The 25854-nt window shown below is 38.1% G+C and overlaps 1 protein-coding gene across 1 annotated transcript in view; it reads left to right on the top strand.

Moving 5' to 3' along the window:
- LOC106087131 (dmX-like protein 2) overlaps positions 1-25854 on the top strand; it is a 552769-nt gene that overhangs the window by 384835 nt on the left and 142080 nt on the right. Inside the window, exon 15 of the mRNA XM_059366477.1 lies at positions 21846-21918. Coding sequence (XP_059222460.1) covers positions 21846-21918 — 73 coding nt within the window. The remainder of the gene's footprint in view (positions 1-21845; positions 21919-25854) is intronic.

Raw genomic sequence — 25854 nt, 5'->3', positions numbered from 1 at the left:
GATGTACCTGAATTCCAAATTTCAGAAATTTAAAATTTCATTTTGTACGGTTTAGTACCAAAATGCTCAAATGTCAAAAAAAAATCCTTTAGTCGCCCGATACACACTGCCAAGATGTACCTGTACCTTAATTTAGAGCTGTAGCTCAGTCTGTAAAGAAAGTACCATTTTGTACGTTTTAGTACCAAAATGTACGAATATCAAAAAAAGCTTCTAGTCATCCGGTGCATGCTACCAAGGTGTACCTGTATCCTAAATTACAGAGCTTTAGCTCAGTCTGTAAAGAAAGTCATATCTTCTATTCACCCAATATATACTGTCAAGGTGTAACTATATTCCAAATATCATAGGTCAATCCCAATCCGAAAAGAACGTAAATTTTTTTACGTTTTAGTACAATAATTAACGAATTTCAAAAAATATTCTTGTTTCACAATATATATTGTCAAAATGTACCTGTAGCCTTAATTTCAGACCTATGGGCTAGTCTGTAATGAAAGTAAGTACCATTTTGTACGTTTTAGTACCTAATTATACATATTTCAAAAAAAAATACTTCTGGTCCCCCGATAAATACGGCCGAGATGTAATTGTATTCTAATTTTGAATTTATAAAGGCTCAATACATATAGAAGGTACCATTTTGTACGTTTTAGTACAAATATGTCAGTATTAAAAAAATCTTCTAGTCGCCCAATAAATAAAGTCGAAGAAGTACTATAGCCCAAAGTTCAGACGTCTAGGGCAGTCTGTAAAGAAAACACCATTTTGCCTTACCTTAAACCATAAATAAAGTATCATTTTGTACGTTTTAGTACCTAAATATACAAATTTCAATTCTTCTAGACGCCCAATATATATACTGTCAAGATGTAACTGTATTCCAAATTTCATAGATCAAGCTCAATTTGAAAAGAACGCATAATTTTGTACGTTTAAGAACCATAATTGACTACTTTTAAAGCAAATTCTAGTTGCACAATATATATTGTCAAAGTGTACCTGCAGCCTTAATTTCAGACCCCTGGGCTAGTCTGTAAAAAATTACCATTTTGTTCGTTTTAGTACCTAATTGTACAAATTTCAAAAAAAAAAATTCTAGTTATCCTGTACATACTGCCAAGATGTACCTGTATCCTAAATTTCAGAACTGTAGCTCAGTCTGTAAAGAAAGTACCATTTTGTACGTTTTAGTACCAAAATGTACAATTTAAAAAAAATAAATTCTAGTCACCAGGTATATAGGGCCTAGATATAACTGTGTTCCAAATTTCAGAGCTGTAGTTCAATATGTATGTTAGGTTAGGTAAGGTTGAAAAGAGGGTGCGGATGTTAGTCCGCCCCATGCCACTATGGACATACACTTAAGCCAGTAATCGGCTTGTTGTGCACTCTAAATACTAAAAAGAAACCTCAAAAAAATTTAAGTTATGAATTCCGTGCTAACAAAATCCTTGATTTTTTCCATGCCACGCCGCTTAGTTGGTTCATGTCTGGTATTGTATCCCCACCTAGGTACCGGTATCTGTTAGACGCGAAAGCCGGATAATGACAAAGAAAATGCTCCAACGTCTCATCATCTTCCCAGCATGCTCTACACATGGTATCCCTTGCTGCACCCCTTAGGATATTTGCCGTCCTACCGACCCGAGAGGCTTTGGATTAACCAAGTTTATTGACGGCAGTCCTCTGCCCTTCACTGCCAAATCGTCTGCCTTTTGATCCCCCTTACACCATTATGGTCCGGACCCAAACGATGCGGATTTTGCCATTCTCAGTGTAGGCGTTAATCTCCTGCCTCATACTTAATATGTAAGTCAATGAGTCGGATATCTAGAAAAGTCTTCAGTGCCCTAGTGGGCATGGTCCTCATCGCTACGCCTTTGCCAAGACAACATGTTCTCTGAACATGTTTTATGGTCCTTATGTTGCACTTTTTCTCCATAGCAGTTCTCCAAACTACTGAGGTCAAATCACGCTTCTGTAGAGCCAGTGGACTATTCTCCGATTCAGGAGTGGACTATTATCCGATTCAGCTTGTTCGGATCCTTATCTCTTAGAGTTATTATAACATCGTCTGCATAGCAGACGGGTTCGAATCCATCTATTCCATTCAATCTGTAAAGAAGGTACCATTTTGTACATTTTAGTTCCTAAATGTATGAATATCAACAAAATCTTCTAGTCGCCCGGTATATACTGCCAAGATGTACCTGTTTCCCAAATTTAATAGCTGTAGCTCAATCTGGGAAGAACGCACCAATTAGTACTAATTACGATTACCAATTACGATTTTTCCACTCCTGGTACGATTTTAGCATTTCGTATTTGGTAAAACTTATCGTATTTTTGTCATGACTACGATCATTTTTACCAATTATATAATTTTAAACGTCTCCGTTCACTGCAAAAGTAAATAATTTATTTCGTACTATTTACTACTTTTTGCTACAAAAATTAACGATTTGTGAAAAAATCACTAAGTCAGCCAACATATATTTCCTAGTTGAATCTACGATTTAATATTCATAGCTAAAGTGCCATCCGTAAAGAAAGTACGAAAAGGAACTGAATGTGGTACTAAGCGTACATTTCTCCCGTTTCAAGTACTATTTTTCATATTCTTTTCTATCAACCCCCTTTACTTTACAACAACAATCATTTAAGGCAAATTTCGAAGTTCTAGCTCTACCCGCTCGTCCTATGCAAAGTTCACTTATTTCCCACTTTTTTGGTACCTTTTAGTACCTAAATGTCAAGGAGTCCAATAACTCATTTGGCTTCCCAATTTAGATTGCCATAATGTACCTTAGAACCAAAATTCAAAGCTCTGGCTCAATTAACAAAAAGGTACCAAAAAGTACCAATTGCGGTACTAAACGTAATATTTCTCCCACTTACGGTCCGATTTTGGCACCAAATCTTATTTTTTCGACATGCTATCTAATTTTAGCCTAAAATCATAATTTTAGCCCTATTTGTTCGCCATTTCCAACTATTTGGTGCTTTTCAGTACCTTAACGTACGAATATTACCAAATCCCGTCTTATCACGTGTCTATGACCCAATACCAACATTCTAACTTTGGGCTGGGCAATGATCAGTCATTCAGTCACGCGTCTCTTTTATATATACTGGTATAGAGATAGAGACTAATTTCCAAGAACTCATATAGTCTCCCAACTAAGATTGCCAAAGTGTGCCTATATACCAATATTCAGACCTCCGGCTCATTTAACAAATGAAGTATCAAATGGTACCAATAGAGGCAACTTCAGGTATAATTTTGAAAAATTCTTTTCACCAAATCTTTTTTTTTCAAGACCTTCTTTAATTTGAGCCCCAATTAATTCTCCTAACCCTTCCCGTTCGCGGCGAGCTAACATTCACCATTTCGTCCTATTTGGTACTTTTTAGTGCCTAAACGTACGAATATCACCAAATCCCGTCATATCCCGTGCCTATGACCCAAGATTAACATTCGTGCAAAACTTCATGATTCTGGGTTTAGTCGTTTGGGCTGGGCATTGATCAGTCAGTCAGCATTTACTCAGTCACGCGTATCTCTTATATACAATATATAGAAAGAGAGAATACCATCCCGGTGGTCCGCTTCGCTACCTCCTTTTTAATATCACCTTTTTAGTGTAGGATTATGTATATATTTTCGAAGTACCAATTCCACAACATTTAGAACGTTTTCTTCCGCAGGTCATATTTTCGTCAAGTCTGTGATAACGGTTGTCAAATTGTTTCCCTGTGGGTGAATATAAGCGATTTCGTTCTATTTTGCACTTTTTGTTATCAAAATGTACGAATTTTGACCTAATGTACAAAGGTGTTTGTCCTATATATTGGTCCCGCGACATCATGGCTGCATCCCAATACATTGAAATACTCAAACATATTATGGAAATTTCAAGAAGATCTTTAAGCAATAAGGTGGTTTTATGGAAAATATAACGACTTTATGAAATGACCTGCATAGCCGTCGGATTTTAGTCCAAAAGAACATTTGTGATGCCATATCGAAAATGCGATGGTTATAGAATAACCCAATAATAAAACTAATTTTTAACGTGTTATTCGAGTGGCCCGGCAAAATACAAAAATGTAGTAAATTTACTAGAACGTCCTTGTGCAGAGGTTTTTCGAAGCACAGTTTGTCCAATAAAATAATAAGTTGTAAAAAAAATTTAGTTGAAGACATTCGTACAAAAAAATTAAGTAAACTAAGTTTATCTGAATTTTATGTTAAGTTTTAGTTATCACTGCTATTATTTTGACCGCCCTCAATTCAGAACTAAACATATGTTAAGAATTTATTGAGAATACATAAAACCTTTTATCTTTTTTTAAAGAGTAAAAAAACAGATCATTCAGTCATCCATCATTATTTCGTAGTTGTACCTGCCTACCAAATTTCAGACCTCTAGCTCTATCTGTAAATAAAGTACCAGATAGAGCCAATTACGTTACTTAACGTACGTTTTCTCCCGTTACCAGAATTATTTTCCATTTTTTCTTTTCACCCTCATCATTTTGCACCAGATGTCTTTTAAGTCAAATTTCAAAATTCGACCTCTATCCAAACGCCCTGTACAAAGTTTACCCATTTCTCACTTTTTTTAGCAAGAGTTCCAAAAACTCTTATTGTCGCCCAATTAGGGTTGCCATAGTGCACCTTATTTCCAAAATTCAGAGCTCTAGTTCAATTTACACAGAATGTACCATATAGTACCAAATGCGGTGATAAACGTATTATTTCTTCCACTTCCGGCACGATTTTCCAAAATTTTTTCACCACGAGACGCTTTTTAATTTGAGCCCAAGAACATAATTCTAACCCTTTCCGTTCGCGCTGGGCAAATATGTACTTTTTACTACCTAAACGTACGAATATAACCAAATCCAGCCTTATCCCGGGTCTACGACTCAAGACCAACATTCATGCAAAATTTCACGATTCTAGCTTTAGCCGTTTGGTCTGGGCGATGATCAAGCCAGTCATCAATCTCTTTTATACATAGACTAGCATATGCCCGGTCGCTTCGCTGTCCCCCGATGGTACTCGCAATGTCCAGGTGTAACTGTATCGCAATTTAAGAACTTAAGCCTAATCCGCAAAGAAAGTATCATTTTGCACGTTTGAGTACCTGAATGCAAGAAAAGAACCTTCTAGTCGGCGATTCTGTATCCCAAATTTCAGGCTCTAGCTCAATCCGTGATGCACTTTCTCGTTCCACTTTGCCGCTTCGATGAAGGCCTTGTATTTGACTGGGTTAACGCGTCTGAATTCATCCAGTACCTGATAGAAAAAAGAACCAAATATCCTATTTCTACTATGGGATAGTGCAGGGCATTGACATAGGAAATAAAAAATGTAATGTCGTGATACACATCCATAACCGACATTCCAGAATTAGCAAGTACATTGGCTTTTTCATTTCCCTCTATGTCATTGTGCCCCAACATAGGATCAATGTATGGTATTCCTGTGGACCCATCAGTAACTCGGTACAGCGATATTCATAGACAACACAAGCTCCGCTGCTACAGCTATCGCATACACCTCTGCTTGAAAGATGCTGCAATCGTCTCTGATCCGTAGGGAGACATTAATATCGAGTTCGCTGCAATAGATACCACACCCTGTTCCATTATCAATCTTTGATCCATCTGTAAAAGCGTTAATACCTGAAAACCTAACCCACCCTTTCTGCCACTCTGCCACGGTAAGTAACTTTGTCCACAGTTATTTATCCACCACGGCCATTCCTATCTCGGAGTCGTCCGTCTGAGAGGACGCTATTGTACTACCCAATATACGTGTATGTCTCGCTGGTAACCCCCGAATCAAATCAAGCTGCGACAATCGGAGAAGAGTCCTCTCCGCTGTTTCCCCTTATAAACAATGGATTTTTGACTGAATTCCCACATAACCACTCATGACCCAGTCGCAGTGGTTCCCATAGCCCCAGACACAAATCTTAGTGTGACCCTATTCACAATGTTAAGGTTACGGATATTTGACATTAAATCGGTCACCGACCACCAGACGTGGCAGCCATATGCCTGGATTGGCCGTACCACCGTCGAGAACAACCAGTGGGGCCTCAGACCCCACCCCACCGCAAATGCTTTTTTAATCCTCGACCCCATGTTCAGTCTCCAATTTGCTGTCCAGAATCACCCCCAAAAATTTCGCTGAGTGCGACAAGTGTAAAGTCACCCCCTGCAGTGTGGGCAGCCTAAATACCGATATCTTCCGCCTACGCGTGAACAAGACCAATTCGGTCTTTCCGCATTCACATCCAGACCGCGTCCCGTTGCCATGTAGCTGTGCACCCAAGTGTACCATTCAAAACCTCCGAAATCGTGTCCAAAACTTCGAGAAAAACCAGATCGTCCGCGTACGCTCAAACTCTAACACCCATCTTTTCCAATCGCCAAAATAGACCGTCCATTACGAGGATCTAAAGTCCTCCCCCTAGTGGCATTCACGTTCAATGCGTCAGCACCAATAGTAGCCGCTGTCTCCTTGTCCCATAGCATATGTATTATCCAAACGCCGCCAGGGTACAGTCCTTACAATCGATATGTCTTTCTAGGTGATGATCTACATGATGCGATGCAGAGTCCACGCATCTGGCCTTAAAATAGACCAGCTGGTAGATTGAGAAAAAAGACGTCCCCAACATTTTTCTAATATGTAGGTCCAAAATGCTGTCCAACGTCTAGACAATAAAAGAGGAGAAAATAATCGGTCCAAAATCCTTCGCTGAACTGTGTTGCAGCTTTCCCGCCTTCGGTATAAAACCACCTTAACCCTCCTCCAAGATTTGGGAACATAAGCTAATTTTATTCAGCCCCTAAATACTTATGCGTATTCATGACACAAATATGACGCTTGCATGAGTCACCAGTGTGTGGGCATCTTCCTCCGCGTCTATATATTACATGTATAAATTCCTATGTCTAGTGAGGTTGCAATCCGGAAAATGTGTCTCAAGCAAATGTGATAGGATGCCCAGGGGAAAACCATTCCACCCACCATTAGGCCTCTGTACATTTCCCATGTAAGGACTATCAGTTTCCGCAATCTGAAAGTATCCTTTATATCTGACAAAATCCTCTCGTTTGGATTTCTTTAGCTCCAGAAGGTAAGTCCTGAGCTTTTCCTTATATATAGTCCTTATATAAGTCCCACAATACGATGTTACAATACCACTATCCCTTGCTGTTTCAAGTGTCCGTCTAGCATCTTTCCTAAGTGATGCGAATATAATAAAGAAAACAAATTGGCGTATGGTAGTTATTTGAATAAAATTGGAAATCAAATCCTAAATCCTTCTACAAATTTGTGAATTCAAAGCGCCGTTGTAATTGTTTACCGAACTTTCTTAGATATAAAGCTAAAGTAGCTGAAAACGATTCAGGCATTGCCGTCATCTTTGCTGACTTTTTTAGCACTACCTACTCAGATAATTATTATGATTTATGTGGAACATATCCATACACAATCAACAATTCAGCTTTTATAGATGTGTCTGGGATTGGCGAAAACGTAGGACTTGAAAATTTAAGGTCACTGAAGATAACTTTTAATCCCGGTCCAGATGGTATTTCATCAAACATTTTGAAACATTGCGCTCTTGAACTTTCGTATCCCCTTTTTACACTTTTCAACAGTTCATTAAAGCATGGATATCTGCCGGAAATGCATTGGAAGCAATCTTATATAAGACCGTTATTTAAAACCGGAAATCGCAATGAGGTTTCTAATTAGAGGGGCATTTCAATTTTGAATGCTATTCCGAAGCTATTAGAAAAAATTCTGGCTGAAACTATTTCACATCAAGTCTCTTCTATATTGTCTCCCTAGCAACATGGGTTCCGGAAATCGAAATCGACGATAACAAATATTTTAGAATTCACTTGTTTGGTCAACGATGGCTTTAGGGAACGCTACCAAACGGATACTATATATACCGATTTTATTGGGTTGCCCAAAAAGTAATTGCGGATTTTTTAAAAGAAAGTAAATGCATTTTTAATAAAACTTAGAATGAACTTTAATCAAATATACTTTTTTACACTTTTTTTCTAAAGCAAGGTAAAAGTAGCAGCTGATAACTGACAGAAGAAAGAATACAATTACAGAGTCACAAGCTGTGAAAAAATTTGTCAACGCCGACTATATGAAAAATCCGCAATTACTTTTTGGGCAACCCAATAGTAAAGCATTTGATAAAATCAACCACAACCTTCTGTTAAGTAAAATAGATCTTATTGGTTTCAGTCCATATTTACTAAAGTGGATCAGATCATATCTGACTGGACGTACTCAAAGAGTTAAATTTGGTACTGCAGTTTCCAAATCAATTGTTGTCTCTTCAGGTGTTCCACAGGGTAGTCACTTTGGCCCTGTGCTGTTTTTTTGTTCATAAACGATCTTCCTTTTACTTTAAAGATCTTCAGATCAACGAGAGACTCTGATTAACAGTGTTATCTTCAGTATGACCTTGATACTCTTTACGAATGGTGCAACCAGAACTTTATGGAACTTAATATTTCCAAATGCAAACACATATCATTTTCAAGAATAACCTCTCTTAAAACTAGGTACTTTTTGGGTTCCAATCAACTTGAAGTAGTCTATAGCTTTAAAGATCTTAATTCATGGTCAAATAGATTCCTGCTTTCTTTTGAGTCGAATTTTCTTTAACGTTCCTATTAGACCTACCAAATATTTTGATCTTTTGAAAATTTCTTATTATAAAACCAACTATGCCAATAATGATCCTTTTCGGCACCTATGTTATAAATTTAATCAACTGAAAGATATAATAGATCTATCTGATCTATCGAGAAATTTTAAAAAGGAAAATTATATTATTTTTAAATTCTTAGGTTAATACATTTGTAAATATATTGTTGTTAGTCTGTAAGGGTATTTATTATCTATAGACTTGAAACAAATCAAAAAAAAAGTGTCTTGAGCTCACTATTCCACCATTTCTTATACATCTTCTGCTTCTGTGACCTAAGTGGATAGGCTGACACGAAGGCTGATGTCAATCTTCCTCTAAGTCCTGCACCTGCGAATGGTCCATCCGCTAAGTCCAATTTTGGCATACTTTTTCCAATATTTCGGCCAGTATCTCAGGAATAAATGCTTCAATGTCGTCTTCCAATGCGTCAATTGAAGCGGGCTTGTTTGTATAGGCATGAGCTTTAACATAGCCCCACAATAAATAGTAGAGGCGTTAAATTGCACGATCTAGGCGGCCAACTGATCGGTCCCGAACGTGAAATAAAATGTTCGCCGGACTCGGCTCTTAATAAGTCCATTGTTACGCGTGCTGTGTGACATGTGGCACCGTCTTGTTGAAACCAAATGTTATGCAAGTCAAGCTCTTGCATTTTGGGCAAAAAAATAAGTTAGATACTTACTTTTTACTTTTTGTGGATGCATTGGTAGCTCTTTCAATGCTTCTAGCTTATCTTCTCTCCAAAATCGACCATTCTGCTATTTACGTACCTATTGAGCCAAAAATGAGCTTCGTCGCTGAACACAATTTTTCGGTAAAAAGGTGGATCTTCGGCCTACTTTCCAAGGTCGTTGGGCTTCAATTCTTGCACCAGCTGTATTTTGAAAGGCTTCACATCCTTCCGCCAAATTTTCAACGTTGTTGAGTAACAGAGGCTCAAACGGCGAAGAATCGATAATTGATTTTCGCACTCTACGTAAGCGTGTTGGTGGTTTAATGTCCAACAATGTAAATTTGGTGCGAAATTTAGACACAATAGCCCGAATAGTGGGTCGATTAAAATTTCCCTAAAATGGAAGAAGCGCGCGATGAATTTTCTGGTGTCTGTACTCCCCCAAAGGTCGTTATGAACGTCAGCGTCACATCCCAATAGTAAATCTTTGTTGAAAGCCTTACAGTAAGGAATGAGGTACCACCAAAGAAGGAGAAGTCAGCCCACCATCATGCGCGAAGTAAGCTGATGAAATAAGTTGTTCTCTATCCCACACGACAGGGAAACCACAATTTGAGACCAATTGCAAAACTGGTTCAAAATAAAAACAATTTTGGTTATTTCTATCCATAACCCAGGCCCTATATTTCACGTTATCTTTCTTAAAGATGACATCATAATTGGTGTCCTCGAGCCCCATAATTCGGCCTCCGTTGATCCATTGTTCCTGAATCAACGCTACGTTTAATTCGTTCCTATTCAAATGGAGGATAAGAATATTAGTATCCACTACACACTGGTGGAGATTAATACGATAGTTACAGTGGTCCTAACTCCATCCAGTATCCTAACTCAGACCAGTATCCGAAATGGGCCTTGCGAATGAACTTGTTGGCCCTACGCTTGTACGGTAGCCATTCAACTCCAATTTCCTCACAGTTTCTTCATTGACCGCTATTATAACGCTTCTTCCGTCTTCCGGAGAAGGATCCATCCGCAAAATCTGCCAATCTGATGAAGGATAGTTCTTTGTTCTATTTGGTTTCGATTCGTCTACCATGGCCACCTTTATGCAGCCTTCATTGTAGACATTCGGTTTGTGATAAATTTTTGGTTTCTTAAATACGGTGTCATTATCTGAAAATGTGTTCTTCGTCCTAATCCGCTTGTAGCTCCCTGCTTCCTCGTCCTTTCAAAAGAAAAGCCCCTCCTGCCTGAGACAACATAAATTTATTTCACAAAAAGCAACACATTCACTCACCCACACGTAATATTTCGCCAATACACAACACTTTAGTTTTGTCTTTAATGACCAGCTTATTGCTTTCAAGGTCGTAATTTATTATGAAAACTCAAAAATAGTGAGAGCACATCGTCGAGTGTGCCATCGTCTACTTACAAATATCTTCATTATCAATATATACTGGCATGAAGCAAATGCAAATTTGCCTCCTTTTTATAGCCGAGTTCGAACGGCATGCCGCAGAGCGACGCTTTTTCGGGGAGAAGCCACTGTATCCTAATTATGAGAGCTTTAGCTCAACCCGTAAAGAAAGTATTAATTTGTACGATGTAGTAAATAGATGTACTAATTTCAAAAAATACAAACAAAATCTCAAGGGAAGGACGGTGGAGACTTCCCTGCACGAGGTTGTGCATAAAGTAGAAGAATCCTTCGAGGGGGCTATTAACAAAGTGCGAAAAGGCACACTGATCCAATCCTTAGACCAGTACCAGGTAGACCGGGTGTTTAAAGACTGGATAAACATATGCTAAGGAACAGATAGATACATTGTGAGTCACATGACATCGCCACTCCAAATACTTGGGAGTGATCTTGGATAGGAAACTGAAGTGGAAGTGTCACATGTAGGAGGACAGAGTGGAGGTCTACATTGAGAACCTTTATACGGTCCTGCAGGCGGAGATCCGGGCGATTACGGAATGCATGAGGAGGTGTGGTGTTAACGCAAGGACTTCGAGTGTTAATATCTTTATGGATGTTAAAATTGCCATCAGGGCAATAACAACCAGGACGGTAAGATCACGAACCGTCATGCAGTGTAAGAAGGAGATTAACGCCTTCTCTGAGGATGGGACGATCCACATCATTTGGGTGCCGGGCCATAGCTGTGTAGGGGGTATGAAAAAGCAGACGAATTGTCAGTGAAGGCCAGAGTCCTGCCGTTAATAAACTTGATCAACACGAAGTCTTTCGGGTCGACGCAGTTCCAGTTAAGGACGTGGGCTACGAACGTGCATTTAACACTGTGGAACAACGAAGCGTTCGGTAGGACGGCGAAGATCCTATGGGGAAATCCCAATTGTGAGAAGACGGGGCTATTACTGAAAGGAAGTAAGAAGGTGGTCAGTATGGCTTTCGGTATCATAACGGAATAATCTCACTTATGCAAAATCGGTGCGCCAAGTGATAACATGTGTAGGGCATGCGGAGAAGAGGATGAGATTCAGCCAGCAACATAAGGCTTGAATGCGGCATCTCTGAATCGTGGCCTATGTATGGGGACGCTAACCAGTAATGAGAACTATTAATTTAGAGGCTAGCTACCACTAAATCTTCAGTTCTTAGCGACAAAAGAAGAAAAACATTTAGGCTACTCTTTGCAAAAATCCAGGCTCTGTATCTTTCATTGTCCGTACCCTTTAGTAGTTTTAATCCCGGAATTCTTAGTCAACGAACCATTCCTCCACCTACCTGTGGTTCCTAGTTAAGAACCACGTCAAATCCTCCTGGCATCAGATGGACCTTTAAAATCGATCTCTGTCGTGATGGGTTTCCTTTCGCATCCAGGGACACATGAGAAAGCAGTGGAACCACCCTTCCTTAGAATACTGGACACTTGCGGTGTGGATACTTCACTAGTTGCTGCTATCGAAGTACCTTTTGAATTCCGCCCTTCCCCGTTAGCGCACGCCTTGTGACCAATCCAACCGCATGATCCACGCACACAGGGATTGTCTGGTCGCGTTTCGACGGCTTCACCGCATGTTTCGATCGTGGCAGGGGGATTTTTAGTCTGCCGCATCCGCCAGGCTTAAGAGAAGTGGTTGATAGGACCTGAGACAAGTGTTTATCAGCAACTGCTGAATCGCCTTCATATTCCCCAAACCCTCCGCTTCTATACACATTCAGTTGTTAAACCCGTAAAATACAACTAAAGGCTTGTTGAAGTCTGCGAGGCAGCAAGAGTTGTGACGATCCACCCTTCTGGCCCCGGCCGTGCTCAATCCTGGGTCAGTTCTATTCCTTTGGAGACTAATTCGAAAGCGTCCACATAAAATTAAAATTGTAAGGTAGCTATTATGTCATGTGTGATGCGTGTGTGTTAGTGTTAGTGTTAGTGAGCTTGAGAATCCGGGTGGTATTAATATTGTAGTTAGTGAGCAACATTGTTGCTCTGGACTCTTTACCCGCCCAACCTGCTGACTTACCAATTCTCATCAGCTCTAATTGCTTCTCCTAATAGATTGCCTTCACTTTTCGTGACATAATGAATCCCTTTAAAGTTTCAAAATCAAAATCAAAAAGTGAATGATAATTAATAATAAGTTACAAAACGTGGTGAATGCAATGAAGTTTTAGGTTTAAAATAAAAATTCATAATTTTCTGTGAAAAAAAAAACATGATTTTAAAGATAAGTTAGGTAAACAAAAATAAGGAAAATTAAACTATAATTATGGATAATTAAAATTATGATGAAACATTTAAGAACAAATAAATATGAGTAAGTGGTAAGTGTGTTTTGGACTTACCAAATTAATTCCCACGATGTCATCAGGCCTGTTGACGGTGGTCTTCTTAATTTCATATTAAATTTTGCATAAAATTTTGATTTTAACGAAAAATACTAAATCTACTGTGATGATAAATGAGATGAATTTAATATATATATTTTGCAAGGAAGGTTTTATGGATTCTTGGCAATTTTTTAGTTCCAGCTTAAAATGGTTGAACAGCCAAAAAGTATTTTCAAATCTAGGTATGTTTTTATATTTGGCACATCCGGATATTTAAAAAAAAAAAGTTCACACATCCGGGTATTTTGAAAAATTGTCACATTTGGGTAATTGTTGATGGGGAGAGCTTCAAAATTTAAAGTTTACTGTATTCAATTTCTAGAGAATTTCTTTCTGGAGAATTGTAGGTCCATAGCGTGTCTCTGGCGCTAGTATTGCAAGTTTATGGACTGCAAAATTGATGGAAAGTTGTCTTCGGTCTTCCTTCAGATAAATCTTTTTCGGAAAGTCCGGTTATGGCTTTTCTATTATTTTTCAGACACAATCTTTTTTTTTTCTTTTCAATTTCTAATCAATTTTTATGAATTTTTCTTCCACAGCACAAAAAATGCCATTTTAAGTCGATCTAGCCACTTGAAATTTTGCACAAATACTTCTTATTAGTGTAGGTCGGTTGGTAAATGGGCCAAATCGGTCCATGTTTTGATATAGCTGCCATATAAACCGATCTTGGGTCTTGACTTCTTGAGCCTCTAGTAGTGTTTTGGTATCACTTCCAACAACTGTGTTTAGTATGATTCAAATCCGTTCATAATTTGGTATAGATGTCATATAAACCGATCTTGTATCTTTATTTCTTGAGCCAATAGAGCGCGCAATTCTCATCTGATTTGGGTGAAATTTCGCACAAGGTGTTTTGTTATGACTTCCAATAACTGTGCTAAGTACGTCGCAAATCGGTTCAATACCTGATATAGCTGCCATATAAACCGATCTGGCATCTTGACTTCGTAAGCGATTTGGCTGAAGTTTTGTTCAACGGCTTCTCTCATGACCTTCTACATACGTGTCTAATATGGTCTGAATCGATCAATAGCTTGATACAGCTCCCATATAAACCGATCTCCCGATTTTGCTTCTTGAGCCCCTACAAGGCGCAATGTTCAGTAGTCATTTATGGTCCGAATCGGACTATAACTTGATAAAGCTCCAATAGCATATTTTTATTCAATATTCTTTGTTTGCCTAAAAAAAAGATACTGCGCATAGAACTCAACAAATGCGATCCATGGTGGTGGGTGCTTGTACCATACCAACGTAACTAACTCTTTGTTTAGTTTTCTCTCAGCCTACTATCAAGCTTACCACGACTCCTCAATACATTTAGTTTCAAATGTAGTACAAAGTACCCAGAGGTTTAGTCGTTGGATTATACAAAGTCACAGAGTTTAGTACGAATACTGCATGTCTCTGGTTCAGAGATTGGGATTACAGCCCCTTAGTGTACCAAGTATAAATTCAGGATCTGAGGGAATCCTTGGTAACCAAGCGTGTGCCATTGGTCGAGAAGAAATACCTTCTTCCGTGACTAAATTCATTGCTGCGCCTGATAAGATCTCGCCAATGTTCTTAAAGACCCACCGATACATTTCAACTAAGCGTTGATCCCCGAAAGCAATTCGTTTATATCGGCTCCGCTACCAACCTACATCCTCATAAACTAGAGGAGGTTCAGGCATTTTCTCAAGTACATCGGAGTATACAGAGTGACAGTCCATTGAGTTCCCTACTCCAATTGTTCCCAGGTATGCAGCCTTGCTCTTCACCCTTGTCGACAACTACCTTTACCACGCTGTCCTTAGCCTCATTAGCAAAGGTCCTTGGGATGGGCTCCATGTGCCGTTTACGCATCTAGACGTGTAGTTTTTGAGATAGCCTGTGCAGCGAATCTCCGAGCACAATTACAAAAGCAACTCTCCTTATCGGCGAAGGTCTAAGGATCCAGATGTCTTCGTCAAAAACCCCTGTTGACCTGTCGTTTGTCGGCTAGGGGAGCCTGGATCAGTCACTCCACCAGTCGAGGTTTCAGTAGAAGACAACATGCTACGGCCTTATACCACCACTGCAGCTGTTGGGTCTATGAAGTTCACTCTCAGCTTATTCTCCGGCTCGGGCTATTTTTTTGCGAGAATTCATCACAAGTATAAAGTCTTTTTTTAACCTGACAATTCTACTTGATATAGTAAAGGGTGATTTTTTTGAGGTTAGGATTTTCATGCATTAGTATTTAACAGATCACGTGGAATTTCAGACATGGTGTCAAAGAGAAAGATGCTCAGTATGCTTTGACATTTCATCATGAATAGACTTACTAACGAGCAACGCTTGCAAATCATTGAATTTTATTACCAAAATCAGTGTTCGGTTCGAAATGTGTTCATTCACCGTAACGTTGCGTCCAACAGCATCTTTGAAAAAATACGGTCCAATGATTCCACCAGCGTACAAACCACACCAAACAGTGCATTTTTCGGGATGCATGGGCAGTTCTTGAACGGCTTCTGGTTGCTTTTCACTCCAAATGCGGCAATTTTGCTTATTTACGTAGCCATTCAACCAGAAATGAGCCTCATCGCTGAACAAAATTTGTCAAAATTTGAACACATTTCGAACCGAACACTGATTTTGGTAATAAAATTCAATGATTTGCAAGCGTTGCTCGTTAGTAAGTCTATTCATGATGAAATGTCAAAGCATACTGAGCATCTTTCTCTTTGACACCATGTCTGAAATCCCACGTGATCTGTCAAATACTAATGCATGAAAATCCTAACCTCAAAAAATCACCCTTTAGTAGTATTGTTTATTTAAATTTATTATTTATATACAATTACAAGTAAAATATCATAATATTTTGCAATATATAAGAATGGGTTCAAATTAGACTATGATCTTATGTCGTCAGTCTATATTTAATTGTTATAATATTTGATTTTTTTTTGTTTCTCTTTCGAGACGAACTCAATGATCGAAGATGCAAATGGAAAAGGAAAGCCAAAGATAGCAACACACACCAACCAATATGGGACGCGTTACATCTTTGGTTAGAAGACTTTGCAACCATATTAGGTGTGATGGCTTCAAGGGCCGTGCGTTGGTATTTGAATCGTATTAACAGCGAAAACGCATCTATGATACAATTACCACATTAACCACACTCGACAACCCTACCTATTAGCTGTATTTTTCTTAATTCAAGTATTTTTGTGTAATTCAATCATGTCTCTCCTGGCTTTAAAAATCCACATTATATCGCTTTTTGTTAACATTCGGACATAAAGGTATTCCCAACGGAGGGATCTAGCTTGGAATACATACGACTTGTATGATCTGCATAGGACATTGCTGTGGAGAATTGTTTTTCCTTCAATGTGCTTAGTAGGGAAATAATTATTTCAACCCATTGCGCTTGCGCTTGGTGAATTTCGACTCCTTTATATCACCATTTTTCAGTTGCTAATAACTTTCCACCTTTTCTAAATACCATGTCTCATTTACGATTATTACAATCACATCCACGTATAGCAATACCCAGATATTTATTTCATCAGTTTTTTTTCCGCCTCCGATAGAGTCCTGTAAATCATTTAGATATAAGGCAAAAAGTAGGGGAGACATTAGACAACCTTGCTTTACTTCGGTAGTTGTGGCAATTTCACTTGATAATTCCTTTCCGGTCCATACAGCGAATTCGGACTTCTCATTCATCTTTGCAATAAATTGTACGACCTTTGTTGATACACCAGTACTATTCAATTTTTATATTTAAGCATTTCGGGAAATGTGATCAAAAGTCGCTTTTAGCTCCATGAAAAATGCGTAGGTCTTTATTATTTTTTATTATATTTAAGTGCACGATTGATGTCAAATTAAATATATCGTCCACACCGCAAGTGTCCAGAGTCCTGAAGAAGAGTAGTTCCACAGCTTTCTCACCCTTGCTCATGACAAGATCTAACGAATCTTGTGAGGATGAACTCCTCTTAATTTGGTGCGGTTTCTACAGAAAAATCTCCACCATTGTATGGCCGCTTCGACGACACTAAAAGTCCTCCTGAGGGCTGGGGAATTTGACGTGCTTCTTATCAAGGAACCATGGGTGTGTGGAGGAATGGTTCGTGGACTAAGAATTCCGGGATTTAAAATACTCAAGGGTACAGGAATGGGAGATACAGAGCCAGTCTTTGTGCATATAGTAGTATAAATGTTTTTTTTTTCTTCCGTAGCCAGCCAGTTATCAGATTTGTTTATGTCTGATAACTAGCTGGTTTTCCACATGATTCAGAGATGTCGCCTTCAAACATTAAGTCGCTGGTTGAAGCCGTTTCTGTAGAGAAGAAGAGCCTCATTGTAGGAAAAGATGCTAATGCACAATGAGATATGGGGAAGTTCGGATGTCAACGAAAGGGGTGAGCTGCTTATCGAATTTGCAGTCTGGCAATTTGTAATAAAGGGGATAAACCAACCTTTATTACCAGGAACAGGCAGGTTGTACTAGATATTACCTTTGTATCGGAAGATATATGTGGTCGAATATGCGACTGGGATGTGTTGAATGGTCAAAGTTTCTCTGATCATCTTTATATTAGTTTCAGCCTTGGAGAAAATACAGAAGTGGTCCCTCGGCTTAACAGAAGAAAGACAAATTGAGATAAATTTCGGCACAAATTCTGCACGTCTATCCCTATTAGACCAGAAAAGGAAGTGGAAACTACGGAGGATATAGACATAGTGGTCAAGCGTATCACGAAGGCTCTTAATGACTCGCACGTGTCAGCATGTCCTAGTGCCAAGCCAAGGGACAAACAGCGGCCGCCATGGTGGACCTCCGCGCTGGTTGGTATAAGGAATGACTGCAGAAAACTCTTCAACAGAGCAAACGCCACAAGAACACCACACGATTGGGACATCCATAAGGCTGAGCTAAGAAAATATAAGGGCGAGCTGAGAAAGGCTCAGAACAAATCCAGGGGAAAATTCTGTAGCTCCATGGAGGATACATCTGAGGCCTCTAAGCAAAGGAAGATTCTGTCCTCAAGACCTATTACTGTGGGGTATATTCAGAAGTTAGAGAATGTATGGACAATGTCTACAACTACTCGTTGATACACATTTCCCGGGAAATTCCCCAACGGACAACTTGGCGCCAGAAGAGATTGTCACTGATGAGCATTCGTCGGAGGCTATTAGGGAAATTGTGTCTGAGCCGTAAATTCTTTAAGCGATAAGAAGTTTCGACTCCTTTAAGTCGCCAGGCCCTGATGATGTATCACCGGTTGAATTACAAGCTGTGTCTGATAGACTAGTTCCCCGTCAAAGTGAGAAAGATTTTCGCCTTATTAGTCTGTCATCCTTTATGCTGAAGACACGTGAGTGGTTGATAGAAACATATCATAGGGCAAAGATCCCTGGAGATCGCCTGTCGCGGCAGCAGCATGCAAATACTAAAGGCAAATCCACTGAGCCCTACACGACCTAGTCGGCTTCATACAGGGTTCTCTCGCTGTCAAGGTAGGATTTCTTGACGTTGTTTTTTTATATTAATAACTTACTTACTAAAATATGCATTATGGCAGGCTTGGGATCTGTGGATCTAAAAAGATGGATGAGCAGAAGAAAACCTCAACGAGGTGTAGTGTCGCCTCTACTTTGGAATATAGCCATTAAAAATATATTATTGTTTCTGGAAGAAAAAGGCGAAAAAGTGGTCGTGTATGCTGATGCGGTTAGGGGAAAGTTTCCCAGATATTCTTTGGGAAGCTCTACTTGCAATAGATATAAATCCGTGCAAGACAGAAGTAGTTCTTTTCAGCAGGAGATACAAGTTGCCTATAGTGGAACCTGTCTCCTTGGGTGGAGAGAATGTTCCATTTACAGAAAGCGCAAAATACCTGGGTGTTTTGCTGGAAAGGAAATTGAACTTCAAATCCAACATTTTCGAAAGGGCAAGAAAAGCCGCTTTTGCCCTATACACCCGCAAGGGAGCCATTGGCAAAAGTTGTGGTCTGCTGGACGCCGCTCCAAAAGTCCACCTAATTCTCAATACTTAACCAGATCCAAAGGATGGTTTGTTTATGCGTCACAGCCGCGCTAAGGACGACACCAATTCACTGAATTTAAAGCTACACCTTATGCCTCTGGAAATTGTGGCTAGACATGTTTCTGCGACCACTGCCGTGAGGTTAAGGGAGCTTTCTCATTGGTCATGTAGCGGCTACGAACACTGTTTTATCCTTGATACAACGTCCGCTGTTCCAGGCAATGTGGATAACAACCTACCTGAGCCGCTTTTTGATAAAAAGTACTGTCCCACTATTCTTGATGGCACCGATTGAAACTACGATATTCCTGGTAATAGAAGTTACATAGACTTTTTCAAACTAGACGGCCAGGTGGGCTTTGGGCTGTACTCTAAAGATCAGGAACAGGTCATATCGAAAAGGTTACCCAACGACTGCAGTGTGTATCAACTGGAGGCCCTTGCAATTAAGGAAGTGGTGGACAGACAGTCAAACAGACCGTCATAATACTTCGTATTTCGCTTATTCCGTAAGCGAAGTTGCTATAAACAAATTTAGTTAATTCAATGGTACGACGAAACGTAACACAGGTATAATAAAGAAAAACTTCGTTATCTAAGTACAGCGGTCAAAAAAAGTATTCATCATTCAATGTTTTTTTTTTAATAAGTCTACAAAAGACAATTGGAATAAAAACATATTAAACTAATGATGCAGTAGTGCTTGTGTGATATATATGTACACAATTTCATTGTTTTTAAAGAAAAAAATAGTATTTATTGGAACAAAAAGGGCCATTTTACAGCTGAACACAAAAAATTAAACAAAAAAAGTATTCATCATTGCAAAAAAACAAAAAAATAAATAACATAATTTAAAAAAATTAATACTTTGTTATTCGACCACCGCGTCTTATAACTTCTTTTAAACGGTTTGACATCGATTGGACTAATTTAGCGGTTATATTTTGGTCTATATTAGTCCATTCCTCCATTATCACCTGTTGCATTTGACTCTTGCTCGAAAAATTGCGCGTTCTCAATTTGCGTTCGAGATGTTCCCAAAGATGTTCAATTGGGTTCAAGTCGGGACTTTGAGAAGGAGTTTTAATGACTTTGGGGCAGTTATACAGCATCCACATCTTGGTATTTAAAGCAGAATGTTTGGGGTCATTATCTTGATAATATTGAAAGTTATTACCAAGCCCAAGTTTTACAGCACTATCTTTTAAATTCCTCTTTAAAATGTCAATGTAATACTTATGATCCATTACTCCATTAATAATTTCAAGATTTCCCGCTCCTGAAGCCGCCATACACCCCCAAACCATTAAACCACCTCCACCATGTTTTACAGTAGCAACTGTGTTTCGTTCTTCAAGCTCTGTATTTGGTTTTCTGTACACTATGACCTTTCCATCGCACCCAAAAAGATTAAACTTGCTCTCGTCTGCAAAAATGACTGTTTTCCAAAATGATTCGGGCTGTTTTACATACATTTTTGCGAAGTTTAGCCTTTTCACTCGGTTTATTTTATTTATAAAGGGCTTCTTACGTGCAGTTCTTCCTCTGTAACTATGCCTTTTGAGTGTATTTCGAATTGTTTGTGTAGTAACTTCCTTCCCTAAATATTCCATAGTGTTTTTACGAAGAATGGTCGCATTTGTCTTCGGAGTTTTCTGAACTTGCCGCACTAGCCAACGCACATCTCCAACTGAAAGTGCTTTTGGTCGACCAGATCTTGGTTTATTGTCAACAGTTTTCGTTTCTGTCCACTTTCTGATGATGGATTGTATAGTAGATCGTGGTCTATTTAATATTTCACTGATAGTTTTTTGAGTTAAACCATTCCTGTGGTGTTTTATTATCAAAACTTTTACCTCATCAGAAACCTCGTTTTGCTTACGACCCATTTTGACAAAAACTATATTTTCAATGAAATTAAATATTTGCTGTCAAGGGCAAAGCCTCCTTTACTAAATAAAACAGAAAAGGGGGATTCCCAAATAATATTTGAATTTGACTTTGATGATAGCACATCAATGATGAATACTTTTTTTGTTCTGTTTTTGGTGTTATTATATAAAATTGCATTTTTTGCGCTAATTAAATTTATTTTTTGAATTTATTTTAAAACATATTACGAAAAATAAACTATTGCATAAAACTGCATTATTTGTTTACTTTAAATTTTCTTCAATTACCCAAAATAAGTGAATTTATTATCAATTTTGCTAATGATGAATACTTTTTTTGACCGCTGTATCTTGTTTGTCGTTAAATTGTAACAAACGTTTTGTCAAATTCAATGTCTAATTAGTTTAGAGTTATTCAGTAATCTATTAGTTAAATAAACGAATTCAATATAACATTCAAATATCCCAATTTTACTAGCATAGTCGGTGTGTCGATTAACTGGTCTTTATAGAAAGGTTTGAACTGATATTCGTATTTAAATATTAATGGTTATATGAAAGAGTTTTCTCATACTCATATTTGCCAATATTTTTTGTTTTTTAGAACTCCTTTTGCCTCGTCACAGGAATTGACTTACAACACAAATTCATCGCAGTCTGGTCGTGGCACTGATCTTGTAAGTATCTAATAATACTTATTTTTATGATATTTCTCGCAGCAGGCACTATTTAAACTTATCACTTTTCTAATTCAAGAATTTGAAATTTGAAGTGTTGAAGTTGAAAAAGTCGATTTTTAAAAATGCCCATTTAAAGGTTTCATTTGATCCTTACATTTTAACCCACTAAATCCAACTAATCAATTTTCCTATATTAAATATTTACAACATTAAGTATTTTTATGTAATATTTTTTTTTTGTCTTAAATTTTTTTATTCTTTTGAAATAAAAAATCTCTTAATTTTATAAGACACAAAGTTTTTACTGCAAAAAACTATCTTTTTAGCGTAGAAAATTGATTTTTATACTCAGACCTAGTAAGCAGTTCAAAGCTTGTCGTAATGTTACCGTTGACTTGTACACTTCGTTAAACCATTTTATCAAATTCGTTTTGATTTTAATATTTTGTGATAACTGTTGAACAAATTAAGTGTTTCCATTATATTATTAATGATTTTAACCAGCTTCCACCAAGCTTAATGTAGAAAAAGTTAATTTTTCCGCTTTCGAATTTCTCGGAAGGGGTTAGTGAGTATGGTCGCGTATGTTTGGGTTGGTGTATCTCATGTAGAATAAAAACTTGCAGGTTTTTTTTTAATTTTTTTCGGCGACATGCTGATTTTGTGCGGGGAACTGGCTTAAGCTAAGCATTAATTCTGAGAAAATTTGGCAACAATAAATGATGGTAACTCTGTTAGACGTTCTTTCATCCAACCAGAATTAGTTTCATCAAAAGCTAGTGTTGATGAAATCGATACAGATTTCTTTAAGAAGTTTGTAGAAGAAACTTCCAACCTATTATTTGAAGTCTATCCTTGGTTCAAAATGCCTTCAAGCTTACACAAAATGTGAATACATCGGTCTGAGATAATCAAATGTGCAGTTTTATCAATATGAATGCTATATGAGGAGACGTTGGTGCTAGAAATAAGGATTTGGGAATTGTAGACTTATGTCACAAAATGCATCTATAAATCATGAAAATAGTAAGCCTCCCACAAAAGACATACTTGAGCAACTAGTATATTCCATGCCACCAGATTAATGGGAATCAACTTAAAACCCAGACTACGAAAGTGATTAAAATTTCAATTGCATTTCGACAAAATTGTAATAAATTTGTTTACTTTAATAATAGGTTAGGTTTGGTTGAAAAGAGGGTGCGGATATTAATCCGCCCATGCCACTATGGACATACACCTTAGCCAGTAATCGGCTTGTTTTGCGCTCTAAATACTACTCGAAAAAATGCCACTATGGACATACACCTTAGCCAGTAATCGGCTTGTTTTGCGCTCTAAATACTACTCGAAAAAATAAAATCTAAGTACGGAATTCCATGATACTTATAAAATCCCTAATTGTTTTCCATATCAGGCTCCTTAGTTGGTTCATGTCCGGTATTGTGTCCCACCTAAGTACCGGTGGCCGGGCAATGACATAGGAAATGCTCCAACGTCTTATCATCTTCCTCGCATGATCTACACATGCTATCACTTGCCGCACCGATTTTGCATAAGTGAGCTCGTAGTCATATGTGTCCTGTTATGATACCAGAAGCTATTCTGACCTCCTTCTTACTTCTATTCAGTTATAGCCTCGTCCTCTCATGATTCGGATTTTTCATTACCGACCGTTTCGCTGTTCCAAATGTTACATGAACGTACGTTGCCCACGCCTTTATCTCGGACTCCGTCGCCCGGAAAGGCTACGAGTTAACAAAGTTTATTGACTGCAGTTCTGTGGCCTATGCTATGGCCCAGCACCCAAATGATGTGGATCGTGCCATCCTCAGAGAAGGCATTCATCTCCTTCTTACGCTCCAAGACTGTTCGTGACCTTACCGTTCTGGTTGTTATTGCCCTTATAGCCAGTTTACTATCCATAAAGATGTTTACACTCGACGTCCTAGTATTAGCACCACACCACCTCACGCCTTGCGTAATCGCCCATATCTACGCCTGCACGACCGTTTTATGGGCAAAGTGGTGCCCAGGGCCACTCTGTCCTCTAGCTTTGATCCATCCAGATGGCAATACTAGGGTTTCGCCAATCCAAGATAGTGCCTCACACTCGACCTCAAGTGTCGTTTCAGGTATTCGATCGGAAACCTCTTCCATTCCTTCCAGATTTCCTATCGCCTTAAGCCTCATAGCCGCAGCGGATGTCTCACACTTAATGTGTATGTCTATGGGTCGAATATTTAGAATTGTCTCCAGTGCCCTGGTGGGCGTGTCCCCATCGCCAAAACAACATGTTCCTACGCTGCACTTTTTCTCCATCACATTTTACCAAAATACTAAGGGGTAAGTTAGTATTGGTCTAATCACGCTTCTGTTGAACCAGTGGTTTTTGGCCCTACATCCAGCCTACGGCCCGTCTACATAGTGCCCAACATCTCTGCGCCTTCTCGGTAGGCTCCTGAACGTGACACTTCGAAATCAGTTTCACGTCTTATATCACTCCTAAGTATTTGACCTTGTCAAATATTGAAATCGTTCTATTGAGGAAATGGGGTGCGGCAAATTGGCCACCCTTCGTCTTCCTCGTGAACAGCCAGATTTCAGTCTTCTCTGGATTAAAATTGAGACCCAGGTGTAGCCCAGTCATATTCCATCTGCAAGACCCTTCTGCATACCTGGTTCGGAACCTTACCATATTATAACATCGTCTGCAAATCAGGAATACTTAACCCAAAGCTTACATTATTGTGTAATAATTTGTAGCTTAATAGTACTATAATTCATGAAATTTTTTATCTTATTTGAATAGGTGTAATTGTTTCTTCATTGTACGTGTACAATTTTCGATTAATAAGGAAAGTGAACATTAATGTTAAAGTTTTGGTCAAGCTAAAAGTATAAATTTAATTGCATAATAACACTTGCATTTCACTTTCTATTCGCATTTATAAATAAATTATCTAAAATATTAATTTATTTTTAATATGACTTGTTATTCGTATTCTTTAACTCGTCTTTTCCATTCTTCCACCCAATTTGTGTATATATTTGCAGCAAAATGCCATAATTACTTGTAGTTTCGATTTGACGCAAGAATGTCTAAAACGAAACCAAAGGAAAAAACAATTAGTTGAAGTAACTATAAAATAATTCAATCTATAAAAATAGAATTGACCTAAAATGGATATTTATCTGGTGCTTTGGATATTTTCTGTAAAAAGCCATGGTTGCTTGTGGTTGTAATTATATTAATCGGAGCTTTGATTTGCCACTTAGAATGTCTAAAATTAAATCCAAAAAACAACAACTTAAATACTTAAATAATTATAAAAAAAATAAAAATAATTTATATAGAATTTAATGGCGCTTTTACCTCTTAGTTGTATTTGATTCATCAGAAATCTTAAAAAAATTTTGATGTTTTTTGATATAACGCGTTATGCTTCAGTCCAATCCGTAAATTTAGTGAGAAAATAAACGATATTTTTGTTAGTAAAATAATTTTTTTAATTAATTTACCTTTAATATCAAAGCAGGTTGTTACAAAGAATATTTTTTTTCACATCACAAATTGATTATATTGTTAAACTTTCCACAATAGGGTCATTCGTTGTTTTTTTCCATCTATCATGTCTGCACAATTTTTCTTTGCGCTCTTACGAATTTTTACTCTAAAAATGCCGATTTTACAAATTTTGAAGAAAAATGTAAATTAATGTTCTCATTCCGCTTCCGATATATCGAAATTTTTAGTCTTGCTTGTCTGTCTGTTATAATCACGCTAGAGTCTTTAGGTAATGTTAGTTGGCCTATATCGGACTATATAATCTGGTGCTGCTCCAGTATAAAATGGCTGGACAGAAAGTTAAACCAGACTTGGGATTGTCTAAAGGTAAAATTTATGTGAATTCTATTCAAAATGAAATCGGG

Source organism: Stomoxys calcitrans, chromosome 4 (genome assembly GCF_963082655.1).
Source record: "Stomoxys calcitrans chromosome 4, idStoCalc2.1, whole genome shotgun sequence".
In the NCBI taxonomy this organism is placed as follows: domain Eukaryota; kingdom Metazoa; phylum Arthropoda; class Insecta; order Diptera; family Muscidae; genus Stomoxys; species Stomoxys calcitrans.
Note: the sequence above shows the minus strand (reverse complement) of the source record. Positions and strands in the feature narration are given on the sequence as shown.